A 25,969-nucleotide genomic window follows, 5' to 3' on the forward strand; every position below is an offset into this window, starting at 1 on the left:
ATACACATCCTGCATGGTCACTGGCAAGAAATGTAAGGGAGGGAACATAGGAAAAATAAGGTATTAAAAATAGGAAAGCACACCTTTATCTTCCTGCACAGGTATTTATTACCTATAGGAGCAAAAGGCGATTGAGCTTAACATCATTGATCAGAAATAGAAGAGTCACATTTTAGAGTACTCCTTGGCACCCTGACAGTTCATAATTGTTGGAGAACTATGGTATGTTTCTGGACCACTCCCCACTACAGAATAAGATTAGAGGAAAGTCTCATTCTGTTGACTCTCGGTTCTCACCTCAACAGTCAGCCTAATTCTCTCTTTAAGAACAAAACAGACAACTTCAACGTGGGGTCATACGTGCATATCTCTTCTCCAGGCATCTCCGGTCTCCTCTCATATCACACCTCACACACTCAGGAGGCTGCCAAGAACTGAAGTCTAAGAGAACTTTTGCACTAATGAAAATGTTCTGTGACTATGGTATCCAATAAAGGACCTACTGGCCATATTATGTGACTACTGTCTATCTTACTAGATTGCACAGTTAGCTTTAGTTACAATGCTCAGATAAATTAGATTAAGCTGAGGGGACTATGGTACGGAATTTAAAAACATGGTCAGATTATTTAACAGGCATGTGAACTTAAGTTATTTAAACTCCTTAATTCCCAGCACCATCATCTGAAAACTGGGCTGAACAATAGTTTCTTTCTTATATAATACAGTGAGAACTAAATGAAAAAACTGCAGGTAAGACACTTGACAAACAAGCTGACAAAACATAAGTGTTCACTCAAAGTAATAACAAAGATAACAATAGCTTGCTGACCCCCACAAATGACGAGAAGGAAGGCACACAAGGTAACTGAAGGATGTTTTAAAATAGATGTGTGCCCTTTCATTTATTCTTTACTGCTGCTTTGTCTAATTAAAAGTTGGATTAGTTCCCAGTTATCAAACACTAGAGAAAACACTGCCATCAACCTACCTTCCATTAGAAAATTTTCCTCTTTTAGAAAGTCAAGATGTCTGAATTTTCCAACTTGAGTAAAAATTCATTTTAAAAATTAAGCTATTTGCAGCTCAATTCACAATAGCTAAACTATGGAACCAACCTAGGTGCCCTTCAACAGAGGAATGGATGGAGAAAATGTGGTATGTATACACAATAGAATATTATTCAGTCTTTAAAGAAGAATGAAATTATGGCATTTGCCAGTAAATGGATGGAACTGGAGAATATTATGCTAAGTGAAATAAGTCAATCCCAGTGAACCAAAGGCCAAATGCTTTCTCTGATATGTGGATGCTAACTCACAATAAGGGCAGGGGTGGGTACAATAGAAGTATTTTGGACTAGACAGAGGGGCTTGAAGGGAGGGGAGGGGTGTGGGGGTAGGAATGATAGAATGAATCAGACATTATGACCCTATGTGCATATATGATTACATGTCCTGTGTAACTCTACATCATGTACAACCAGAAGAATGAGAAGTTATACTCCATTTATGTATGATGTGTTAAAATGCATTCTACTCTCATGTATAATGAATTAGAACAAATTAAAAATACATAAATCAAAAAATAAGCTATTTAAGAAGTAATTAGATTGATGGTAAGAATACCTAAGCATAAATTGATGCTGATTTTTCTTCATTGCTAATCATCTATAGTAGTTCATTTTCTATTACTATCACAAAATAACTGAGCCTAGGTAACTTAAAAAGAAAAGAGGTCTGTTTTAACTCACAGTGCTGGTCCACAGTTGAGGACCCACATCTGCCAATGGCCTTTTTTGCTGTAGAGTTCCAAGGAAATATAAGGTATTATATGGAAAGAGTCAGAGAGCACATTAGCGTATATGTATGCAAGCAGTTTTTTTCTAACACATGTTCCCCATGTAGTGAAATCTTAGAGGGCCAAAGCAATGTCCTTTCCCTCCCCAATCTTAAATTGAAACCTTTAAATATATATGAAGTTATCATATATATGTGTATATATATATATATATATCCCTTTCTATGTATATATCTTTATATATATTTTATTTATATATATTTATATATATTATATATATATGTTATATATATATATCTTTATATATATATCCCTCTTTTTATAAAACCACCAGTATTCAATCATGGGGCTTCCACCCTAAGAATCTTATCTAATCCTAATAGTCTCCTAGAAGCCCCCACCCTAAACACAATAATTAGATTGTTTCTATTCCCTTGACACTTCACGCTGGGGATTAAATGTCAATATGTGAGGGGCATACTAAAATCATATCTAAACCACAGAATCATCCCTTGGCTTACGGAGAAATTTATTCACATTTTCTGACATTGGTATCTTCCATGTCTCCTTCCCCTACACTACATATAAATATACCAAGAAAATCACAACAAAATTCTCAAACTGGATGCAAAAATTTGTAATGGTCTTTTTCTTTTACTTACATTCACATTGATAGAGTTCTTCATTACTAAAAATCTTGCATACCAATTATACCCCAATATTTTGGTTCAATTGACCTATTGCTCTAGTTTGGAGGTTGAATGTCCCTCAAAGATCTATGTGTCATGGACGTGGTTCCCAGTGTGATGCTATTGGGAGGTGCTGTGGAGCTATAAGAGGTGGAGCCTTCTGGGAGGTCTTTAGGTTTTTGGGGGCATGCCCTCAAAAGGGACTCCGCTGGGGCCCCAGCTTCCTTCTGCCCCCTTCCTGGTTCATGGTGTAAGCAACTTTTTCTAACACATGCTCCTCTTATAGTGCCATCTTAGAGGCCCAAAGTCATGTCCTCCCCGTCCCCAATCTTGAACTTCCAGAAAAATGATAACTTTATTAGTTAGTTATCTCAGGCACAGTATTGGGAAACTGGTTAACACACATATTAAGCAACAGAAAATTTTGTAGCCAGGGTTCTGATAAAGAATATCAGCTATCTTTTTTATTAAAGAGTTCAACTTTTCTTTTTAACCCCATCTTCTCCCACGCCAAATTTTTTTATTGGTGCATTATAGTTGTACATACTGATGGGATTTTTTTGTTACATATTTGTACTTGCACACAATACACAAAATAACAATATAATTTGGCCAATATCGCTCTCCAGCACTTTCCCCCTTCCTTCCCACCTCCCAGCTCTTGGTCTCTTTTCTCTACTAATCTCCCTTCGATGTTCATGAGATCCAACCCCATCTTTTTTTTACCTTTTTACTCTCTAGCTTCCACATGAGAGGAAACACGGGACCCTTAACCTTCGGGGTTCTACTTATTTAAACCCATCTTAATTAACATTTCATAATAGTCCTCAATAAAATTCTAAATGGCTATAAAGAACTGTGCTAGAAATATAAAGACCTTGATTCTAGGTTTAACTTTATGCTTTCTAGATGTCATTAGTGTTTGAAAATATATCCCCCACCCCAGGATTTGTTTTAATCAACTATAGTAGGATGGCAGACACAAAGGTAATTGCCTTGAAAGAAGAGCATATTATTCACAGTTCTTAAGAGGAAAGGACTTCACCCCATGCAAAGCCATGCAAGGAAGCACCAGGGTCAGTCAGGAGGCAGAAGAAAAGACATGAAAATCATGGGTCACAGTCTTTATTCTGTTTTTGTTATTGTTGTTGTTTTGTTTTGTTTTGTTTTTTAACTAAAAGGAACAGAACACAGAGTAAGTAAACTCAGAAATTTTAGAATTAACTTGAATAATTTCAATGGTTTCTGAGCTACAAGATCAAAAGGTGAATAGCTTACTACCACCCATGAATGCCTTTGCCATTTTACACATGAATCGTTCGTTGGATTCTTTCATTAGTTTTTATATTTCTCAGGTCTGTTGTTTTTGTCCTTTCCTTCTACAGAGTATAAAACCAGAGACTCTATACCTAAACTGGTAACTGACTACATGGAAAAAAAGATCAATACGGACCCACTTATAACCCATAAATTCCCTTTTGAAAGTATCAATAAGGCATTCGAATTGTTCCAAGCTGGACATTGGTGAGTATTTGTGTGTGTGTGTGTGTGTGTGTGCATGCATATACACATCTGTGTGTCTGTGTCTGTGTATCTTGCACGTGACTTTTACCCAAAATTTTATGAAACAAGAGAAAGCTCAGATCAACAATGAAAGTGGGCAACTGTGAGAAATGGTTTAGGCGCCAGCAACAAAAGGGCTGTGCGTCTGTACCCACTCAGTCCCTCTGCAGCCCAAATGGCTGCCTTGACCTGTGCCACTGCTCCTGTTTAAAAAATGGGACTAATGGTCCCGCATCTCTTGAGAGACCACTACGAAGATCAAATGTAAAAATAAAAATGACCAATGTAAGAAAAAGCACTGAGGGGCTGGGGTTGTGGCTCGGTGGTGGAGCACTTGTCTGGCATGTGTGAGGCACTGGGTTTGATTCTCAGCACTACATACAAATAAATTAATTAATTAAATAAACGTCCATCAACAATTAAAAAGAAATTTAAAAAAACAAAGTGAAAGTATGTTCTAACAAAGCTTTCATTGTTTTAGCTTAAGTGCTGGTATATATATGTGTGTGTGTGTATATATATATATATATATATATATATATATATATAATGGAGTGATTAAAATGTAACTTGATTAGGAAACTCAAAAGACCAATGCAGTTTTGAAATGAACTTTCACCAGAAAGTTAAGTAGCTACAATTCATACTGCTTTTATGGGTTTATTTTCAATCACAGTTTATTTATTGTTTGGCATTTCAGAAATATTTCCAATCTGCATACATTCATGAAGCACCTAAGAATAAGAGTGTATGCTAGACACACTGGCAAATCTAATCACTGTCTTTAGGTCATTGCCTGTTGGTCCCTGGAGTGTAAGATGCTGCATACGTGAATAATTGCAGTGTAGAGCTGGATGTGATGTCTCACCAGAAAATTCAACTCAAGATTCAGGAGAAAGAGACCTCATGTCTTACTGAATAGAATAGGGTGATCCCTTAGGAAGAAGGTCTCCAACTGAATTGGTCTTGGGAACTTGTAGCTCTATAATGTAAATATCAGAGTACAAGGCAGTGTAGAAATTATACAAGAACCCAAAGGAGAGAAAACAAAAAGCATATATTGTAAATAATGAAAAATTCAGTTTGCAATGAAGAATTTGTTCTTGTATATAGTAGTAAATGTAAAGGTCTTGACTATGAAAATACTTTCCATGAAACAAAAATAAAAGTGCAAGAACTTTTACACCTAAAGAAAACTGAATTTCCCTAGGATAATATCTTGCCTTTCCTGAGCATAACTATATGATATTGCTGTGAAATCCCCACCTTACAGTTATTGACATAAACCAATAATAGTTTGGTTGAAATTATTAAAGTACATTGAGTGGATTGACTGAAATTAACTCAGATCCAAAGATCTGATAAATACAGATGTTGAGTTGTTTGACCTTGAAGACAATTTCCAGCTCTGTGATACCACTTGTCAAAAGTGATCAAAGCAATGAGACTAGGGCTATGTTTCCTATAACAGTGTGACCCAAACAGAGTCATATAAGTTTGAAATTGACCCCTAATTAATTCCCTGTAAAAAAAAAAATAGCTAAACATTCCACTCCTATACCCAGATACTATTCAAATAAATGCATTTCACTGATCACCAGTAGTAAAAGAGTATTTAAATCCATTTATCATACCAGATGAGGTAGCACACACCTGTAATCCCAGGGGATCAGGAGACTGAGGCAGGAGTATCTCCAGTTCAAAGCCAGTCTCGGCAATTACCAGGAGCTAAGCAAATAAAATACTTTATTCTCTAAATAAAATATTTTATTCTCTAATAAAATATTTTATTCTCTAAATAAAATACAAAATAGGGCTTGGGATGTGGCTCAGTGGTGGAGTGCCCCTGAGTTCAATCCCAGTATTCCACCCCAAAAATCCATTTATCATTAGTCCTAGAAAAACAAAAGACTGCTTACATAATACAGACTTTCATGTAGATTTAAGTTGTATTCTCAAAAAAATTAAAGACCAAATCACCAAAATTTTGGTGGCCAGGATTGCATAATGCAATTATGATTTTTTTAATAAATGAGATAGTCATTTTGCTAATATAGAGAGCATGCTTTTATTTATAGGATGACAACTTTTTCAGAGTTTGCAAGCATACAAAAAGAACAGAAAAGCTGCCACTTCTGCCCTTCACATTAATTCTAAAAAGTGGTTACTGCAAATAAGCCCTAGATATTAATTTTAAAGCATTTTCCTCCTTGCCTTGAAGCTTACTTCCAGAACTTAACACAGGAAAAAGGCAGTTCATCATCTTATTTATAAAGACCTCCAGCAATTTTCATTGTTCAAGTGGCCTATCAGGAAATGTTACTTCTTTTTAAATTTAACTTTTTAGAATTGACTTGATAATTATTTATAAAGTAGAAACATTAGACTTTGGCATGGATGGTAAAAAACTAACATTGTTCTTCCTAACTTTAGCAGTGTATGCATGGTAGCAGAACAAAATATGGTATGAGGACCTGAATGAACTTTCCAGAGGAAAGAAGATATAGATCATGCCTCTGTAGCTTATACAAAGACTTCTGGGCTAGAGCAGTGTTTACAACTCTCAACCCCACTAACAAGCCATTTGTAGAAACCTTTGTGCAGAGGGACCTCTTGAGCTTAGATTTTTATAGGTTAGGAGTTGATGGAAGCTCTGAGTCACTTGATTGGCACCCTCATTTGTGGAGAATAAAATTAAGAACCAAAGAAGTACAATGTCTTTCCAGGATCACACAGTCAGTTAGAACTGAGCAGATACTCCTGGGTTCTCACTACTCCTTTCTCTACATGAATCTTCCATGTTATGCTCACATTTTATCATTTTACCCATACATTTAAGGCTTCAGTTACCTTGAGGTTATTTCAATCCTTCCTCCTAACTCTACCCCTCAAAGAATGATATCAGAGTCTCTTACCTCTGAATCTTCATACTTATTATTGGCATCAGATCCACTATTTTGCTGCCGCCATTATTCTCCCTCCCCTGCACCAGTTTACAACCCAGATTATTAGCCCGTGAACTTCCTAGCCAGTAATTGGTCCAGATTGTTAGCCCGCAAACCTCCTCATCAGCCATTGGTCCCTTGTTATTAGCCTGCAAAATTCGACTACTTAAGAATGGCTCCACTGCCATTCTCTCTCTCTCTCTCCCTCACTCTTGCTCTTGCACGTTCTCCCCCACCTCTCTCTCTCTCTCTCTCTCTCTCTCTCTCTCTCTCTCTCTCCCTCATTTTCTCTCTCTCACCCTGTGGGCAGATACTCTGCTTTCCTCTTAGTACTGCCTTCATGGTGTCCCAGAGATTTTGATATGTTGTGTCAATATACTCATTCACCTCTAAGTGTTTAAAATCTCTTGCATGAATTCCCATGTCCAGAGTGGTTTCTTTGTGCTTTCACTTATAGTTCTTCATACTAGCACCCATCCCTGCCCATACCCACCCCAACCAAACTCCATGTCTCCACCTCCTAGACATTGTCCAAATCACAGTGCAACAAGGCCTCCAAGTTCCCAGAATTCTAAGCTACATGTTTTTGCTCTGCTCCCATTCTTCCCTCTACTTCCCCCATGATAACATGTAAAATACTACATTGTAATTATCTGAATGGTTATTTGTCTGATGAATTCTTGAATATCACATTTCTAATTATAACCCTCTCATCAAATACAATGCTTTTTAAATGTAAAAGTTGCTCAGTTTGAAAAAAAACTATTTAAATGAATTAATAAGTAAGAACCTGGAATAACAAGCAAATATCCCTAATACAAATACATTAGAATAGTGGACTAAGAATACTGCACACATTGGGCTGGGGATATAGCTCAGTTGGGAGAGTGTGTGCTTTGCATGCACAAGGCCCTGGTATCAATTCCCAGCACCACAAAAACAAAACAAAACAAAAGAATACTGCACACATCTAGGAAATCTAATGTACAATGTATAATGTATATTGTATACAATGTATAATGTATATTGTTCTTCCTGACAGAGAAAACATTTTGACAGTTAATAAAGTAAGGACATAATACCACAGGAGATGAAGACCAACAGGAGATAAGGACCAAAAGAAAGACGCTGACATGTGAATTGTCCTCATGACAATGATTGTCCTCATGCAGTCATTCATGATTAGAAAATGGAAAGGGGCCATGGGAATCCTCCGTTTCCCACCAGACCAACAAGTAGCCAGCTAAAGACTGCATAGCAATATCATATGGTTAGACTTGGAAATCACAGAGTGAAGTGAACCCTGCAACTGTGGGTTCAAAGGAGATGACTATTCAAAGTCCTCTCTTGACTTATTGTCTCCGCTTCTCATTACTAAAATCAGATCCCATGATTGCCAGTCACCCACTGAACTTAATTCCAGAGACGCTTTCTTATGTCTTTAGGGGGAGGGGAGAAAATAAATATAGAGATAAGAAGTGGGGGCAAGTGGACATCTCTCTTTGAATACACATCTTATAACTAGTTTTTACTACCTGTATTTGTGCAGGCAAGTTGGTCATTTCAATATTTTAATGCTTTGTGTTTCAGCATCCGCTGTGTCCTCTTGTTTTGAGACCCCAGATGATGAAGAGGAAGTATGAGCATCCTTAGTAATGCTACTTTGTGCTTCTTCACCTCTGATTATTTACTTGCAATACATAAAGAGCAAAATTTGAAAGAGTGTACTTCTAGAATTTTAATGAAACTATTCTAATAAAATTAATGATTTTGAAATTGATGTCCTCATTTCTGCCTAAGTCTTGAAGAGAAGAAATGAACTGATTATTAATTTTTTTAAAAATTATCTCCTAGCCATGCTAACAATCTCACTTTAAATTTGTTTTATTTTATATGGGTCTCAATTCAGCTTATATTTATTAAAACCCCATTTATAATATGGTATGCTTCCCACAGTTCCATATGTCACTCAGTTGACTTGTCTCATAAAGAACTAAACTGATGGTCTGCCTTCTTGGGCAAGTACTGGGAAGAGAGATGGCTAATTGTTTTGAGTTTGAGCTTGATATGCATTGGGTCAGATTTTCCTAGTCGGGCTGGCAGGGGGGTGATTGCTTCAAACGTGGTAAAGCTGCCTAACAGTCTTTTGCCAACAAAAATTAATATATTTCATTTATCTTTAGTATGCTGTTCTTCCATGGGCAGAGAACCTAAGACATTCCCTTTCTCTGTTTCATTTCCTCTGCTTGAATAGGTATATGCCACATTGATCACTAGGGTCATTGTGTCCCAAATTGGGTACAGTCTGGGTGTGCTAATTCTGGCAACTGAAAACAATGAAATGAAAGAAGGATAATTGGCAGAATTTGGGCAAAAAAAAATTGCCACTCAATATTTAACAATATTACAGACACAAGGATAAAAAAGAAATGGATCTTTGGAACTACTTTTAGCTAAAAACTACATTACATGAAAATCATTTTGGTAGGAAATTCAATGAAACCAGGAAATGTGGGGTCCGCATATGCTGTAGGGGACTAAGAATTGACTCCCACTACATGAGTGGAACCCAGGAGAGGTCCCTGGGGTATAGTCTTCCAGCATGGACTAGCAAAGGTGCACTGAAGGTGCACTGATTTAAAATCTCCAGACCAATTGGCAGTCAGCAAAGAGCCTGAACCCACCTGAGTCTAAACCCAGCCTCCAGGAATTCCCCTTACAGGATTACCCTCTCACTCCAGCCATCCAGAGGGTGGAGCATCATGCTCCAGATGACCCCACCTAAAACTTCTGAGAAAAGAAGCCGAGAATCTTTTGAACTCCAACAGAAGAATTCCTTAACTTTTAATCAAGATATATTTTCTTTTTTTTTTAAATTCTTTTTCTCCATTTAATTGTGACCTTGATGGTACATGGAAATTTATACAGTTTCATATTTCTTCTCATTTCTAGCATTTTTAAGCCAGTTACTTTACATGGATTAGTTTTTGTAAACTAAGATGTTAGATCAGTATATTTTAGTTTTGTTTTGTATTCTTTTATTTTTATTTTTAAAAATTTTACTTTATGTATATTTTTTCTCCTTCCTGCATCCCTTGATTATCTCTTTTCTTCTGCTAACAACCAATCTTTATTGTTTTCTCTTTCATTCTTTCTTCAATCTTTTACTTATGACTTCTCTCCTCCTCACTCATAATCATTACAACCTACAGCACTTCTGTTCTCTCCCTGTCCACCATTTGAATTTGTAAACTCTTTTGCAAACTTGCAGTTTTTATTGTAGGAAATAATTGATAATGTCATTTATGTTTATTGTGATAATTAACATTGTAGACATCATAGAAGGAACTATTTGGCTTAATGCTGTAAATGGTTTGCATTGATTGTCATTATTTTTCTCTCCCTGAACAGTGAGATACCAGAAACCTTCAGGGACACTATAAGACCACAGGGTAGAAACTCTACTGCTTCAGATTCATACTCTTAGATGGGTAGACACACAAATAACATGAAAAAGCAAGGGAAAAAATGGCCTGAAGCAAACCAAGATAATCCAATCCAAAGGAGTTTAGAATGTACATAGTTAAACTGATCTGTGAAATAAAGGGTGGAATAAGGAGTGAAATCAAAGAGAAAATACAGGGAGTGAAAGATCACTTCAATAAAGAATCAGAGATTCGGGCGGGGGGGAAAGGAGAAATCCTCAAATGAAGGAAACAAAGCAAATTAAAAATTCAATACAAAGCATCACCAACAGACTAGACCACTTGGAAGGTAGAACCTCAGGCAATAAAGACAAAACATATAACCTTGAAAATAGAATTGACCAGGGAGAGAAGACATTAAGAAACCATGAACAGAACTTTCAAAAATTATGGGATAACCTCAAAAGACCAAATTTAAGATTTATCAAGATAGATGAAGGCATGGAGATACAAACCAAATGCATGCACAATCTACTCAAAGAAATGCTATCAGAAAATTCCCAAATATAAAGAATGGATGGAAAATCAAATATAAGAGGCTTACAGGACACATAATGTACACAATTACAAGGCACATTATAGCAAAAATGACTAGCATACAGAATAAGGATAGAATTTTAAAGACCATGAAAGAAAAATATCAGATTACACATACAGAAAAATTATTTCAGATGTCAGCTGATTTCTCAACTCAGACCCTCAGAGCTAGGAGGTTGTGGAATAACATATACCAAGCTCTGAAAGAAAATGGGTACAAACCAAGAATGCTATATTCAGCAAATTAAGCTTCAGATTAAGCCTGTACTTCAGAATATTCTCAGCAAAATATTCCATGAAGATGAAATTTTAAAAAAAGTAAAAATCAGCAAAGAGAGGAATGTCACTAAAGGAATAGTCAAAGTAGAAACTAATTCAAATTAAAAATTAGAAATAAACCAAAATGGCCAGGAATTCAAATCATATCTTAAAAATAATCTTGAACATTAATGGCTTAAACGCACCAGTCAAAAGAAACAGACTGGCAGATTGGATTTAAAAACAAGACCCAACAACATGCTGTCTCCAAGAAACTCACCTCATTGACAAAGACATTCAAAGTAATGAAATAGAAGACTGAAGGTGAAAGCTTGGGGAAAAAAGAGTATCACTCACATGGATTGCATAAACAAGAATATCCATTCTCGTATCAGTCCAAAGTTAATCAGAAGGGACAAAGAAGGACATTTCATACTGATTAAGGGAATTATACATCAACAAGACATAACAATCATAAATATTTATGCCCCAAGCAATGGAGCATCTACATATATCAAACAAAACCTTCTCAATTTCAAGAATCAAATAGACCACAACACAATAATACTAAGTGACTTTAACACACTTCTCTCACCACTGGACAGATATTCCAAACCAAAACTAAACAAATAAACTATAGAACTAAATAATATAATCAATAATTTAGACTTAACAGACATACATAGAATAGTTCATCCAAAATGAGCAAATACGCTTTTTTCTCAGCAGCACATGAATCCTTCTCTAATAACAGACCATATCTTTTGCCACAAAACAACTCTTAGCAAATATAAAAAATAAAGATAATACCCTGTATTCTATCAGATCACGATGGAATGAAATTAGAAATCAACAACAGAATAAAAAGTAGCAGCTACTCCAACACCTGGAGACTAAATAATATGCTACTGAATGATGAATAAATAGAAGAAGAAACAGGGACCAAATTTAAAAAATACTTAGAGGTAAATGAGTATACTCAATACAACTATCAAAATCTCTGGGACACTATGAAGGTGGTACTAAGAGAAAAGTTCATTGCATTGAGCTAATTCATTAAAAGATTTAGAAGTCAACAAATAAATGACCTAACATTACATCTCAAAGTCCTAGAAAGAAATCAACACTAAGAGAAGTAGAAGACAAAGAAATAATTAAAATCAGAGCTTAATAGATGAAATTGAAACAAAAGAAATTATTCAAAAATTGACAGAACAAAAAGTTTGTTTGAAAAAATAAATAAAATTGATCAACTCTTAGGCATGCTAACAAAGAGAAAAAGAGAGAAAACTCAAATTCTAAAATTCATCATGAAAAAGGAAATATCACGACAGACACTACTGAAAAGCAGAATAAAATCAGAAACTATTTTGAAAAATTATACTCCAATAAAATAGAAAATCTTGAAGACATCAACAAATTTCTAGAGACATATGACCTATCCAAACTGAACTAGGAGGACATACACAACTTGAACAGATGAATCTCAAGCAATGAAATAGAAGATGCCATCAAAAGCCTACCAACTTAGAAAAGCCAGGATCAGATATATTCTCAATTGAGTTCTGTAAGACCTTCAAACAAGAATTAACACCAGTACTTCTCCAACTATACCATGAAATAGAAAAGGAGGGAATCCTCCCAAACTCATTCTATGAAGTTAGCATCACCCTCATACCAAAAACAATTAAAGACATTAAGGAAAGAAAACTTCAGATCAATATCCCTGATGAACATAGATGCAAAAATTCTCAATAAAATTCTGGCAAATCACATACAAAAACATATTAAAAAGATAATGCACCACAATCAAGTGGGGTTCATCCCAGGGATGAAACAGTTGTTCAACAAAATCAGTAAATGTAATTCATCACATCTATAGACTTAAAAGACAAGAATCATATGATCATCTCAATAGATGCAGAAAAGCATTTGACAAAATGCAATAGCATTTCGTGTTCAAAACATTAGAAAAACTAGGGATAGTAGGAGCATACCTCAACATTGTAAAAGCTACATATGCTAAGCCCAAGGCCAACATCATTCTAAATGGAGAAAAATTGAAAGCATCCCCTCTAAGAACTGGAAAAAGACAAGGATGCCCTCTTTCACCACTTTTATTCAACATTGTCCTTGAAACTCTAGCCAGAGCAATTAGACAGAAGAAATTAAATGAATACAAATAGAATAAGAAGAATTCAAACTATTTGCTGATGACATGATTCTATATTTAGAAGATACAACATATTCCACCATAAAACTTCTAGAACTCATAAATGAATTCAGCAGCGTAGAAGGATATAAATAAAATTAACACCCATAAATCAAATGCATTCCTACACATCAGTGATGAATTCTCTGAATGAGAAATTAGGAAAACTACCCCACTGATGACAGTCTCAAAAACAATACTTGGGAATCAACCTAACAAAAGAGGTGAAAGACCTCTACAATGAGAACTACAGAACACTAAAGAAAGAAATTGAAGAAGACCTAGAAGATGGAAAGATTGCCCATAATCTTGGTTGGGTAGACAGAATTAACATTGTCAAAATGGCCATACTACCAAAAGTGTTATACAGATTTAATGCAATTTCCATTAAAATCCAAATGAAACTCTTCATAGAAATAGAAACGGCAATCATGAAATTCATTTGGAAAAATAAGAGACCCAGAATAGCCAAACAAGTGTTAGCAAGAAAAATGAAACAGTAGGCATCACAATACCAGACATTAAATTATACTCCAGAGCCATAGTAACAAAAATGGCATAGTATTGGCACGAAAAACAGATACATAGACCAATGATACAGAATGGAAAGCACAGAGACAAACCCACATAAATACAGTTATCTCTTAACAAAGGCACCAAAACATGCATTGGAGAAAAGATAACCTATTCAACAAATGGTGCTGGGAAAACTGGAAATCCATATGTAGCAAAATGAAATTAAACCACTATCACCCACCCTACACAAAACTCAACTCAAAGTGGATCAAGAACTTAAGCACTAGACCAGAGACACTATACCTAACATTAGAAGAAAAAGTAGAGCCAAATCTCCACCACGTGGGCTTAGGAACTGACTTCCTCAACAAGACTCTTAATGCACAAGAAATAAAATCAAGAATCAATAAATGGGATGGATGCAAACTAAAAAGCTTCTTCACAGCAAAGGAAATAGTCAAGAACGTGAAGAGAGAGCCTATAGAATAGGAGAAAATCTTTACCACATGCACATCAGATACAGCATTTATCTCCAGGATATTTAAGAACTCAAAAAACTTAACACCAAAATAATAAATAACCCAATCAATAAATAGGCAAAGGAACTGAACAGGCACTTCACAGAAGAAGAAATGCAAATCCTCAAAAAATATGAAAAAATGTTTGACATCTCTAGCAATTAGAGAAATGCAAATCAAAACTACTCTAAGATTTCATCTCACTCCAGTCAGAATGGCAATGATCAAGGATGCAAGTAACAATAAATGTTGGTGAGGATGTGGGGAAAAAGGTATACTCATGCATTGCTGGTGGGACTGCAAATTGGTGCAACCATTATGGAAAGCAATATGGAGATTCCTCAGAAAACTTGGAATGGAATCACCATTTGACCCAGTCATACTGTTCCTCAGTTTATACCCAAAGGACTTAAAATCAGCATACTGCAGTGATGTAGTCACATCAACATTTATAGCAGCTCAATTCACAATAGCTTGATTGTGGAACCAACCTAGATGCCCTTCAACAGATGAATGGATAAAGAAAATGTGGCATATATACACAATGAAATATTACTCAGCCTTAAAGAAGAATGAAATAATGGCATTTGCCAGTAAATGTATGAAGCTGGAGAGTATTATGCTAAGCAAAATAAGCCAATCCCAAAGAATCAAAGACCAAATGTTTTCTGATATGCAGATGCCAATTCATAATAAGGAGCAGGGAGATTAGACATACTTTGGACTAGACAGAGGGGAGTGAAGGGAGGGGAGGGGGTATGGGGTTAGGAATGACAGTAGAATGAATCAGACATTATTACCCTATGTGCATATATGATTACATGACCTGTGTAACTCTACATCATGTACAACCAGAAGAATGAAAAGTTATCCTCCATTTATGCATGATGTGTCAAAATGCATTCTAATGTTACGTGTAACTAATTAGAACAAATAAACAATTTTTAAAAATAACTCTCAACAAATGAAGAATGTAAGGGAATTTCCTCAAACTGAAAAGTTTATCTATGAAAAATCCAGAGTTAACACTACACTTAATAGTAAAAGACTATGCTTTCCCCTAAGGTGAGGAGCAAGACAGAGTTAGATACTTTTGTTCCTTTTATTCAAAACTGCGTGAAAGTTCTATACAGTGCAATTAGGCAAGAAAGTGAAATAAAAGACTCTGGACCGGAAAGGAAGAAGTAAAACTATTTCTATATAACATGAAATGTTTGTGCATACAGATAATCCAAATGAACTCACTTTAAAAACTATTAGAACTAATAATCTTGTGGGAAAAGTTGGAAGATATATAATCACTATATAAAAATCAATTGTGTTTCTATACACTTGCAAAGAAATTGAGACAATAATCCCATTTTCAACAACATCCAAAAATAAATATTTAGAAATGAACAAAGGAAGGGCAAAATTAATTAGCTGAAAATACAAAGCATGTTTTAAAAATATTAAACATATAAATTAGTGGAAAAGAACTGGAGATATAGCTTAGGGGCAGTGTACTTGGCTAGCATGTGCAAGGCCTAAGTTCTCTCCCCAGAACCACTAAATACCTACGTACTTACATACATACATACATACAAAATAACAGTCCAGGCGGCGGCTGGAGGTCTTATGCGGATCCGACAATTGCGGCGACTGGGTCCCTAAGCCTCCCCTCCAAGGAGCCCCTGGGGACTAGGATCAAGAAACTGCTCTGGGCTGAAAAATACTGGCCACAAACACTGAGGGATCTCACTTCTCATCAGGACATCTGAGTACCATTCAGAAATCTATCAGTGAAGACCGACTGCCACACCTGCTTTGCCCTCCAGGCACAGAGAAGACATCCACCATTGTAACCTGTGCTAAACAGCTGTACAATGGTCCTGGAGCTGAATGCTTCAGATGACTGAGGAACAGATATTGTTCAGGGACCAATCCTGAGCTTTGCCAGCACAAGAACAATATTTAAGAAAGGGCTTCGTCTAGTCATCTTGGATGAAGCTGACGCCATGACTCAAGACGCCCAGGATGCCCTGAGAAAAGTGATTGAGAAATTCACTGAGAATACCCGATTTTGCCTCATCTGTAACTATCTGTCTGTTGGGACTAATGACACTTTAACACAGGCTGACTCCTTACTTCCTGGTGAGTGAGCAGGATCAAGGCGGTTTTAATAGTTAAAGACGATAAACCAGACCACCGTCAGAGATTAGAAAACAACAGTGCGGTGAACGTGATCAGCTCGTGCTTGCCACATAGTCCAATGGGACTCTTGCCTGCATGAACCCCCCCTGCCTTGCTGACCTTTAAACTGATTGGTTCCCGCCTAGCCCCCACCCTACATAAAAGCTGAGTGACTTCCTCACAAATGAGTTCCTGCTGTGACAGGTCTCCCTGACAAGTCTGATTGTCCTCCACCGGGAGAGCTGGGAGCGGGAGGTCAGTTGGCCCTACCTATCCCGGTCTGACCTTGTTGGGGAGTGTCCCCTTCCCTTGTCACTGGTCGAGAAGAGCAAGGGGGCCTAAAACCCCGACATCTGGCGCCCAACGTCGAGCCCCTCAAGGCTGATCCGCAGCCAAAGTGAAGAGGCAGTTTCGAAACCGAAAGTACCGGCAGATCGGGCCAAGCGAGTTCTGAGGTAAGGCGTCCCTGAAAAGATGGGGCAAACACACACCACACATGGTGACCCTGCACTCTCAGCTCTTAGACTCATGCTGAAGAGTGGGGGCCTTGAGTGGTCTGATACACAGGCGGAAAAAGCCTGGGACACCTTTACTCGGGTGGCTCCTTGGCTTCCTGCCGCTAATCTTTTTGACTGGTCCACATGGGATCGTGTAGAACAACTTGTTAGGAAGAGGGAAATCAGTTTAGGGGAGGGTCCCCCATTGGGAGTCTACCCTACATTATCTGCCCTTAAGGCCTTCTTCTCTCCAGGACCTTCCAAAGGGGGCTCCCCGCCGGCTCCTCCTGTTGCATCTCCTTCCAGAAACTTGCCACATAGTAAACAACGTTGGGAGACCTTTAATGAGGAACCCAATCCATCTCCATCTGCTCCTCCTGAGGTTGAGGAAACACGAGGGCAGCCAGTCTCTACACATAGGGAAGGCCCACTACCGCCCCGGGGAGGCTCATTGCCACCATCTTGTCCTGATGGCGGGAAATCTTCCCTGTGGCCATTTTATGATACTGGGGGAGAACGTAATGACTCTACGCTCCCGCCTCCCTGTATGGCCTTCCCAGTAAATGCTAACCCAGGGGGTAACCGGCCTGCTATATGGTACCCATGGGAGGCACAAGATTTAAAGGAACTAAAGAAAGCTGTTTCAGAGGATGGGCCCAATTCCCCTTGGGCTGAAACCATCCTCCAGGGCCTCGCCCACCAGCAGTGCACCACTCAGGATTGGAAGAACCTAACTAAAGCTGTCCTTCCTGGTCCTTTATATCTAAAGTGGTGTGCCTTTTTTAATGAAGAATGTCATGCTCAGGCTGAACCGAACCAGTCCGCTAACCCTCCTGTCCCAGTTACTTATGGGATGCTCTCGGGGTCCAGTGACCAATTCTCTACTGGCCTCTTACAGGCTGCCATCCCGGCCCCATGTCAAGAACAAGTAAGAGCCCTAGGGTTAGCGGCATGGAAAAAGCTAGAGGAGGACCCCTCAGAACCCCCATCGCAGGAATTACCCAGAAGGCAACTGAGGACCTAGCAACCTTCATTGAAAGGGTAGAAAGAAGCCTTCAGAGAAAATTTCCTCCGGGGCCCCTAAGAGATCAATTTGTTAAAATGTTAGTTTGGGAAGGAATGACTACCAATCACAAATTGGCCTGTGCAGGGATGAAAGATTGCTCCATGGGAAGGTGGATAGTGGCTACCAAAGATATTGGCACGCAAGTGCATCAGTCTCAATCCTTGGTCGCAGCCCTACAGGCCCAAACTGCCTCACTTGCTGAGGCTCTCATGGCAGCCTTGTCACCAGTTGCGGCTAAGGGCAAAGGAGTATGTTATGGCTGCGGGCAACCAGGCCACTTCAAAAGGGATTGCCCCACTGGTCGGGTGTGTTCTGAGGCTCTGTCCAGACGCTCTAGGGGTTCAGTTCAAAGTCCGGCCAGTTCAGCTCAAAGGCTGGCCACCCCCAAAATGCCTTGCCCAAGATGCAGAAAGGGATTCCATTGACAGAAGGATTGCAAATCTAAATTCGACATTGAGGGGAAAACTTTAAACTAATCAGGGGACACCCTCCAGCCCTGTCACACAAAGGAGGTTTCTCCCCCAATAGACCCCCTAAGGCACATTGGACTGTTCCCATTGTCCCCGGGGTCAGGCCAAAAATGGACATTTTTATAGCAGGAAAGAAATTCTGCTGTCTCATCGACACTGGAGCAGATAGGACTGTGTTAAGAAAGGAGGAAGTTCCACCTCAATGGAGGTTGATTCCTGGCCCCCAGTTGCTTGGGGTAGAAGGTAATACTAAATCAGAAGAGACCAAAGATTGGCTCAAATGGCAGGATGTGGACGGTGCCCAGGGAGACGTGCGCCCCCTCGTGGCCTCAGGTCTTACTGCAAATTTACTAGGACAGGATATCTTAGGGGAAGCAGAGGTCTGTATAACAACTGATCACAAGGCAGTGTATGATGACCTCCTTGAGCAAGAGGAATATGAACAACAATTTAATCTATCTGGCCCTTTTAGCAATTACAGAGGAGACCCTCTTTTTGAGGCATCTAGGCAGAAGGTCCCAGCTCCCCGGGTAAAGCCTCACCCCCAATCCTAAGGGCCACTGTTCCAATAACGCCAGCCATTCAATGGCTCCCAGGTCCCCCAATATGGGTGGAACAGTGGCCATTATCCCAAAATAAACTTCAACATTTAAGAAATATTGTACAAAAACAACTAACCTTAAGTCATATCAGACCATCTCTAAGCCCCTGGAATAGTCCAGTTTTTGTCATCCAAAAAACATCAGGAAAATGGAGAATGCTTCAGGATCTCAGGAAAATTAATAGTTGTATGGTTCCAGTGGGAACCCCTTTAAGGGGTCTTCCCTGGATCCCCTCTATCCCAAGAGATCTCTTACTTCTTGTTATTGATAACAAAGATTGTTTCTTCTCAATACCACTCCACCCAGACGATTGTGAGAAGTTTGCTTTCTCAGCGCCCTCTACCAATTACCAAGGACCAGATGAACGTTATGAATGGGTGGTTCTACCTCAAGGCATGGCAAATAGCCCTGCATTTTGTCAACATTTTGTTTCTGAGCTCCTTCAACCCCTATGAAAAAGGCCACAAATTACTTTGTATATTTACATGGATGACATTATTATAAGAGCCACTAATGCCCTACAACTAAGCTCAGCATACAAAGAACTCCAAGGCCTTCTGGAGAGAGGAGAACTACATATATCTAATGATAAGGTCCAAACCGTCCCTCCCTTCAAGATACTGGGAACTGAGCATAAATTGGATTCTGTTTGTCCCCTTAAACCACAATTACTCCTCCAATCTTCCTATTCCTTGGTTGATTTACAAAAATTATTAGGGGAATTTAATTGGTTGAGGTCATGGCTTCCTATCTCTATGGAGGACATTCTCCCTCTCTTTGACCTGCTATAGGACAAAGATCCAACAAACATTATTACCCTAACTCAAGACCATCAACATATACTCCAAAATATACAAGCAACCCTTAACTCTACCCGGTTGTCTCCATACCGCCCTGAAGACCCCTAGCCTCTGGATTCTCCCCAGTTCTCAGCTGTCCACTGCAGCCATAACTCAGTGGGCAGAGCCCCTTCAATGGATACACATAGTCATAGGGGCGGCTCCTAGGGTCTACGATCACCTAGACCAAGTGGTTAATCTTATAATTAAAGGCAGGGATACTGCCCTTAGGCACTATGGAAAAGAGCCTAATGTTTTGACAGTGCCCTATCGTCTGTCAGATTTTGAATGGGTTCAAAGGAATAACAATAGAGTATCCTGTGTATTGGAGGGTTTCTTAGGGAAGATTGATTGCCATTATGGGTCAACCAAATGGGTGTCCTCATTTTCAAACTAAAATGGGCACCCCTATACTTTTTTCCACTAAATCCCTCCCTAAAGCTGTATATGTATTCACAGATGGAGGAAAAGAGGGATCTGCTGTTGTAATTTACCCCCGCCTCCCAGATTAGTGAAACAGGAAGTAATTACCCATTTTGAACCAGTTATTGGGTCAGCACAATTTAAGGAGTTATATGCAATTGCTATGGCCCTAACTCAAGTACAAGAACCCATGAATCTTTTCTCAGACAGCCTATATGTGGTAAACCTGCAACCTACATTGGTCTCTTCATATATCAAGTTAGATAAAAATCCTATTACCCCCTTGATGATCTAGGTATGGTCCTTGTTAAATGAACATGCTGAACCCATATTCTTACAGCATCTAAGAGGACATCAAAATCTACCCGGCTCCCTTGCACAAGGCAATGCTATGGCCAACCAGTTAGCCGCATCAGGGACCTCAATAGCTACGGCCCAACCTCAACAGGACTTACAACTAGCCCAAGGCCTTCATGACCTGACCCATTTAAATTGGAGAGGGTTACATCATAAGTTTCCTTTGGTCCCCACAAAGGACTTAAAAAAGATTGTAAGAACCTGCAAATCTTGCCTACCTTTCTTACAGGTTCCACCTCTCCAATCCCCTGGGGTAAACCCCAGAGGTCTAAAACCTAACATTATCTGCAAACTGATGTAACTCATTATGCACCATTTGAAAAATTAAAATATATATTCATGTCTATTGATACTTACTCCCATGCCTGCTGGGCCACTGCTCACTCTGGTGAAAAGGCCAAGCACGCTGAAAGCCATTTCTTACAATGTTTTGCCATTTTAGGCTTGCCTCAACAAATCAAAATGGATAATGGACCCTGTTTTACAAGTAAATCATTACAAGAATTTTTCAACAATTGACATATTAAACACACTACAGGAATCCCATATAATCCAAAAGGACAAGCCATAATTGAAAGACATAATAAAACTTTAAAAAATCAACTAATAAAACAAAAAGGGGAAAATAACTCCCATGATCAATTAAGAACACCAATGCTTACATTAAATATTTTAAATTTCTCAAAAAATCAGCCTTTAACTGCCTTCCAACAACACTGGGCCAATCAGGTGCCTTACCTGAAAGTTGAAGTTGAATGGAAAGATCCATTAACTGAATGCTGGCGTGGTCCTGATCCACTAATAAGTACTGGCAGAGGTTTTGGATGTGTATTCCCAATTGGAGAACCAAACCCTATCTGGGTGCCCACCAGCAACCTCAAATACCATCAACCAGAACAATATAATTCACCCAAGAGCACACCCTCTTGAGGTATGTTTACTGCAAGTATTTTAAAATTCCTCCTCCTCCTCCAACTTCGACTCAGCTGTTTCTGCTTCCATTCCCCAACCCAGCCCACCTAGTCCTCCTGCCACAAGGTCCCACATATACCGGTGTGGAGGGAGTAACCAGCCCAACCGTCAGTGGCATGTCCTAGTAAGGAGTATGATATAGCAGCCCCAGTCCCCACAAGTATTGGGAGATAATTATTTCACAATTTTCTGCATCCAAACCTGAATTGATTACTAACCAGGAATGAGGGTTAAAATGCCCTAGGCCTCAAGTTTCTGCTGGAACATTTTAGCCCCTTTCAGATCCAGATCTCAGTCAAGGCTTACATTGAAATGTAAATAGAGAAAGCCTGAAGGCTCAGTAGGAGACCGGTTTCAAACCCAAGGAAAAAAAAAGAAAAGAAAAGAAAAAAAAAAGAGCAAAAAGTCTTACCTGAACTCCAGCAAAAGTAAATTTTATGGTCCTTCCTAAAGTAATTAACAGCCGTATCATTTTTCCAGGACTCTTGTTTTTTTTTGAATTCTACATTTTTTTTTTTTTGAGCTCATGACTTTTTTGATCAGTTCTATTTTTTTATTCAACTAGAGTTTTTGAACATCTGTTACATTGCAATGGAGATTCACCTATAAAGTTTCAAGGCCTTTGATTTTGTGTTATGTGTATGTCATGCTGTCTGATGTCATGTTTTGTTTGTACCAAAACTGAGCGCTCCTAAAATTAAAATTTAAAAATGGATCCAAATATTTTTAATTCACGTGATTTAAAGAGGTTCAATTTAAATTGGGTAAACTAATAGAAGTAAAATGTCTTGAAAATAACTTGCAAGTCTCTAGGTGGTCAAACTAATATAATGTTGATGTTTATAAAATGTCTAACATCAATTTTTCTAGGACTTTCCTCCAACAAGAAAAAGCTGGCAAATACTGTTCAGGACACTTGTCTAATATCTTGGTTTTTTTTTTTAAGAAAATAAGTGAATTAGAATTGACATGCATGGGATTACTCAAATGTGTTTGTAGAGAAAATTGTTTTGTGTCATCACTAAACTAAAAACAAGGTTACTAAGAGTTATGTCCTAACAGATACAATTCTATATACGAAGGGTAGCAAAAGTTTCAACTGTTTCAATTAGAGTACTATAAATAACAAAATATTTAATCTTGTTAAAATAGAGTAATTTATCTAAATTCAGAAACATTGGGGTATACAATTATGGTTAAACTGTTAGAGTATTGTACTACTCTTTGTATATTAAATGTGTTCATATTTTCCAGGTATACAAGTTTTTAAAGCAGGAAATTTATCAAGCTGCTATTCTCCAGATTAAACTTGTCTGTAATGTTAATTTTAAACTTATATAGAGTAAATTTTATTGGGGATTTATTTCTATCATTTAATGTTCTATTACAGGATAGGGTATATGTAAAATTTGTTACTTATTACACTGAGAAAATTTTAAGTGTAAATGTGTTTCTAAAGGTTAGAGCCTGATTTGTTTAAAGGTTAATATTGTGAAACATAAAACATTTTGCCACACAAAAGGAAAGTTAAAAGCTCTCTCAGCATTTCTTTAATTCATGTTTTAGATATAATGTTAAATTGTGTTAACTAATGTTCATATAGACTCAGAAGTCAATATATGTAAACTGCTTAAAATGACATTTAAAAAGAGTGTAATGCGCAGTAGCAAAAATGGGACAACAGTGATTAAGATTGGGGTCTCTGACCTCATGACTTTGGACAGTGGACTTCCTTGAGAGCTACACAGAGCTCCTAACATTGCACTTTGCAGCTCTACCATCTTAGATCTACAGGCTCAACTTGATTCCTTGGCCGCTGTTGTCCTGCAAAATCGTTGTGGTTTGGATCTGCTAATGGCGAAGGAAGGAAGGCTTTGCCTGTTCCTTGGTGAGAAGTGCTGTTTCTACGCCAACCGCTCTGGCATTGTACGAGATAAAATCAAAAACCTACAAGAAGATCTGGAACATCGTAGGAGTGAGCTCCACTCTAATTTCCTCTGGACTGGGTTACATGGGTGGCTCCCCTACCTCCTCCCGCTTAGGGGACTGCTAATCACCATTATCCTTGTGTTCACCTTTGGGCCTTGCATAATCAATAAGCTTATCCATTTACTGAAAAGCCAGGCTAAGTCTGTGCAGCTCATGGTGGTCCTACAGCATTATACCACCCTTCATAATGATGATTGGGAGCCCTATAGGATCATGGATCACTCATATCAGGACACTGGGGTCTAAGTGTCTCTCCCTTAAGTCTTGCTCCTCCTGAGGGGCCCACCTGAAGTGCTAAGGTGGTAGTCAATGACGGGTAAGATTCATGGGGAGCTCATACCGACCTAAGACAGGAAATGAGGGCTAGAGCCTCATTGTCCAATGACGGGTAAGGATGTTGCTCTGCCGTGGACAACCTAAGACAGGCACACCTTTGAGTAAGGCGGACCCCCAAACTGCTAGGGTAATGTTCCCTGATGGGTAAGACCCTCCCAGGGGCAACCTAAGACAGATACACCCTTAATATAAAACAAAAAAGGGGATGTGTTGGGACTAATGACACTTTAACTAACTCAGGCTGACTCCTTACTTCCTGGTGAGTGAGCAGGATCAAGGCCTCAAAGGCGGTTTTAATAGTTAATGACGATAAACCGGACCACCGTCAGGGATTGGTTAACAACAGTGCCGTGAACGTGATCAGCTTGCTTGCCATATAGTCCAATGGGACTCTTGCCTGCATGAAACCCCCTGTCTTGCTGACCTTTAAACTGATTGGTTCCCGCCTAGCCCCCACCCTACATAAAAGCTGTGTGACTTCCTCAATAAACGAGTTCCTGCTGTGACGGGTCTCCCTGTCGCGTCTGATTGTCCTCCACCGGGAGGGTTGGGAGCGGGCGGTCAGTCGGCCTTACCTATCCCGGTCTGACCTTGTTGGGGAGTGTCTCCTTCCCTTGTCGCTGGTCGAGAAGAGCAAGGGGGCTTAAGACCCCAACATCTGTCGAAGATCATCCCCGACTTGCAGTCTCGGTGCACGAGGTTGCAGTTTGGTCCCCTGATACCTGAACTCATGGTTCCCCACCTGGAATATGTCGTGGAAGAAGAGGAAGCTGATATAAGTGAAGATGGAATGAAAGCCCTGTTACTCTCTCCAGCGGAGATATGCGAAGGGCCCTGGATATTTGGCAGAGCACCAGTATGGCCTTTGGGAAGGTGACCAAGGAGACTGTCTACACCTGCACAGGGCACCCACTCAACATTCGCCAACATTCTGTACTGGATGTCGAATCAGGACTTCACCACAGCCTACAGATGTATCATGGAGTTGAAAACCCTGAAGGGTTTGGCATTGCATGACATCCTGACCCAGATTCACTTGTCTGTGCAGAGTGCACTTTCCATCCTCAGTTCAAATACATTCATTTGACCAAAATGGCAGACATTGAGTACAGGCTTTCTGTTGGCACCAGTGAGAAGATTCAGCTGAGTTCCCTCATTGCTGCTTTCCAGGTCACGTGAGACCTGATCCTTGTAGAAGGTTAGATGCTCCAAATCCTCTTCTCCAGGTCTCAGGGCCCATTGCTGACTGGAGAACAGGGGACTCACTCACAGGCTCAAGGGCGGCTGTGGGATGAAGCCAGTCAGCCCATGTCTTGGAAAACTCTGGTCCAGGTGTGGAAGGGCAGATCTTTAAAAAGTACTAGGTCTGTGGTTGTTTCAAACACTGATATAGAGAAGAATTTTAATGTATACCTATCTTATCACAGTTTTTAAAAATATTTTTACCCTTTAGTTTCTTGGATAACTGCAAACTGGTCTACCCCATTTTGGTCTGTAGCATGAGACTTTCAAATCTAATATGGTCCAAGTGTCTTTCAACTCAAAAGTACTGACCTCCAAAGTTTATGAATCTAATATTTGGCATTGTCTACTTTATAAACAGTAATGCTAATTTTCTGGTCCATACGTTAGATTCTTATAAAACAGTGAACACTTTAAAAACCAATCTCTTTGTTTCCTCCTCTTGCAGAATTATTAACAGTTCTCAATGGTGTGGACAAAA

At 38.9% G+C, this 25,969-nt stretch overlaps 1 protein-coding gene and 1 pseudogene across 1 annotated transcript in view; both read left to right on the forward strand.

Annotated features, from left to right (window-relative positions):
• The window catches only part of LOC124994703 (alcohol dehydrogenase 1-like), a 46,702-nt gene extending 37,960 nt beyond the window's left edge, over nt 1–8,742 (forward strand). The window contains exons 11-12 of the mRNA XM_047566918.1: nt 3,875–4,013; nt 8,588–8,742. Of these exons, the coding sequence (XP_047422874.1) occupies nt 3,875–4,013; nt 8,588–8,612 (164 nt within the window). The 3' untranslated portion in view covers nt 8,613–8,742. The remainder of the gene's footprint in view (nt 1–3,874; nt 4,014–8,587) is intronic.
• A 7,466-nt stretch (nt 8,743–16,208) lies between these two features.
• On the forward strand, nt 16,209–25,449 carry LOC124994203 (replication factor C subunit 5-like; annotated as a pseudogene).
• Nucleotides 25,450–25,969: the final 520 nt, after the last annotated feature.

Source organism: Sciurus carolinensis, chromosome 10 (assembly GCF_902686445.1).
Source record: "Sciurus carolinensis chromosome 10, mSciCar1.2, whole genome shotgun sequence".
NCBI lineage: Eukaryota > Metazoa > Chordata > Mammalia > Rodentia > Sciuridae > Sciurus > Sciurus carolinensis.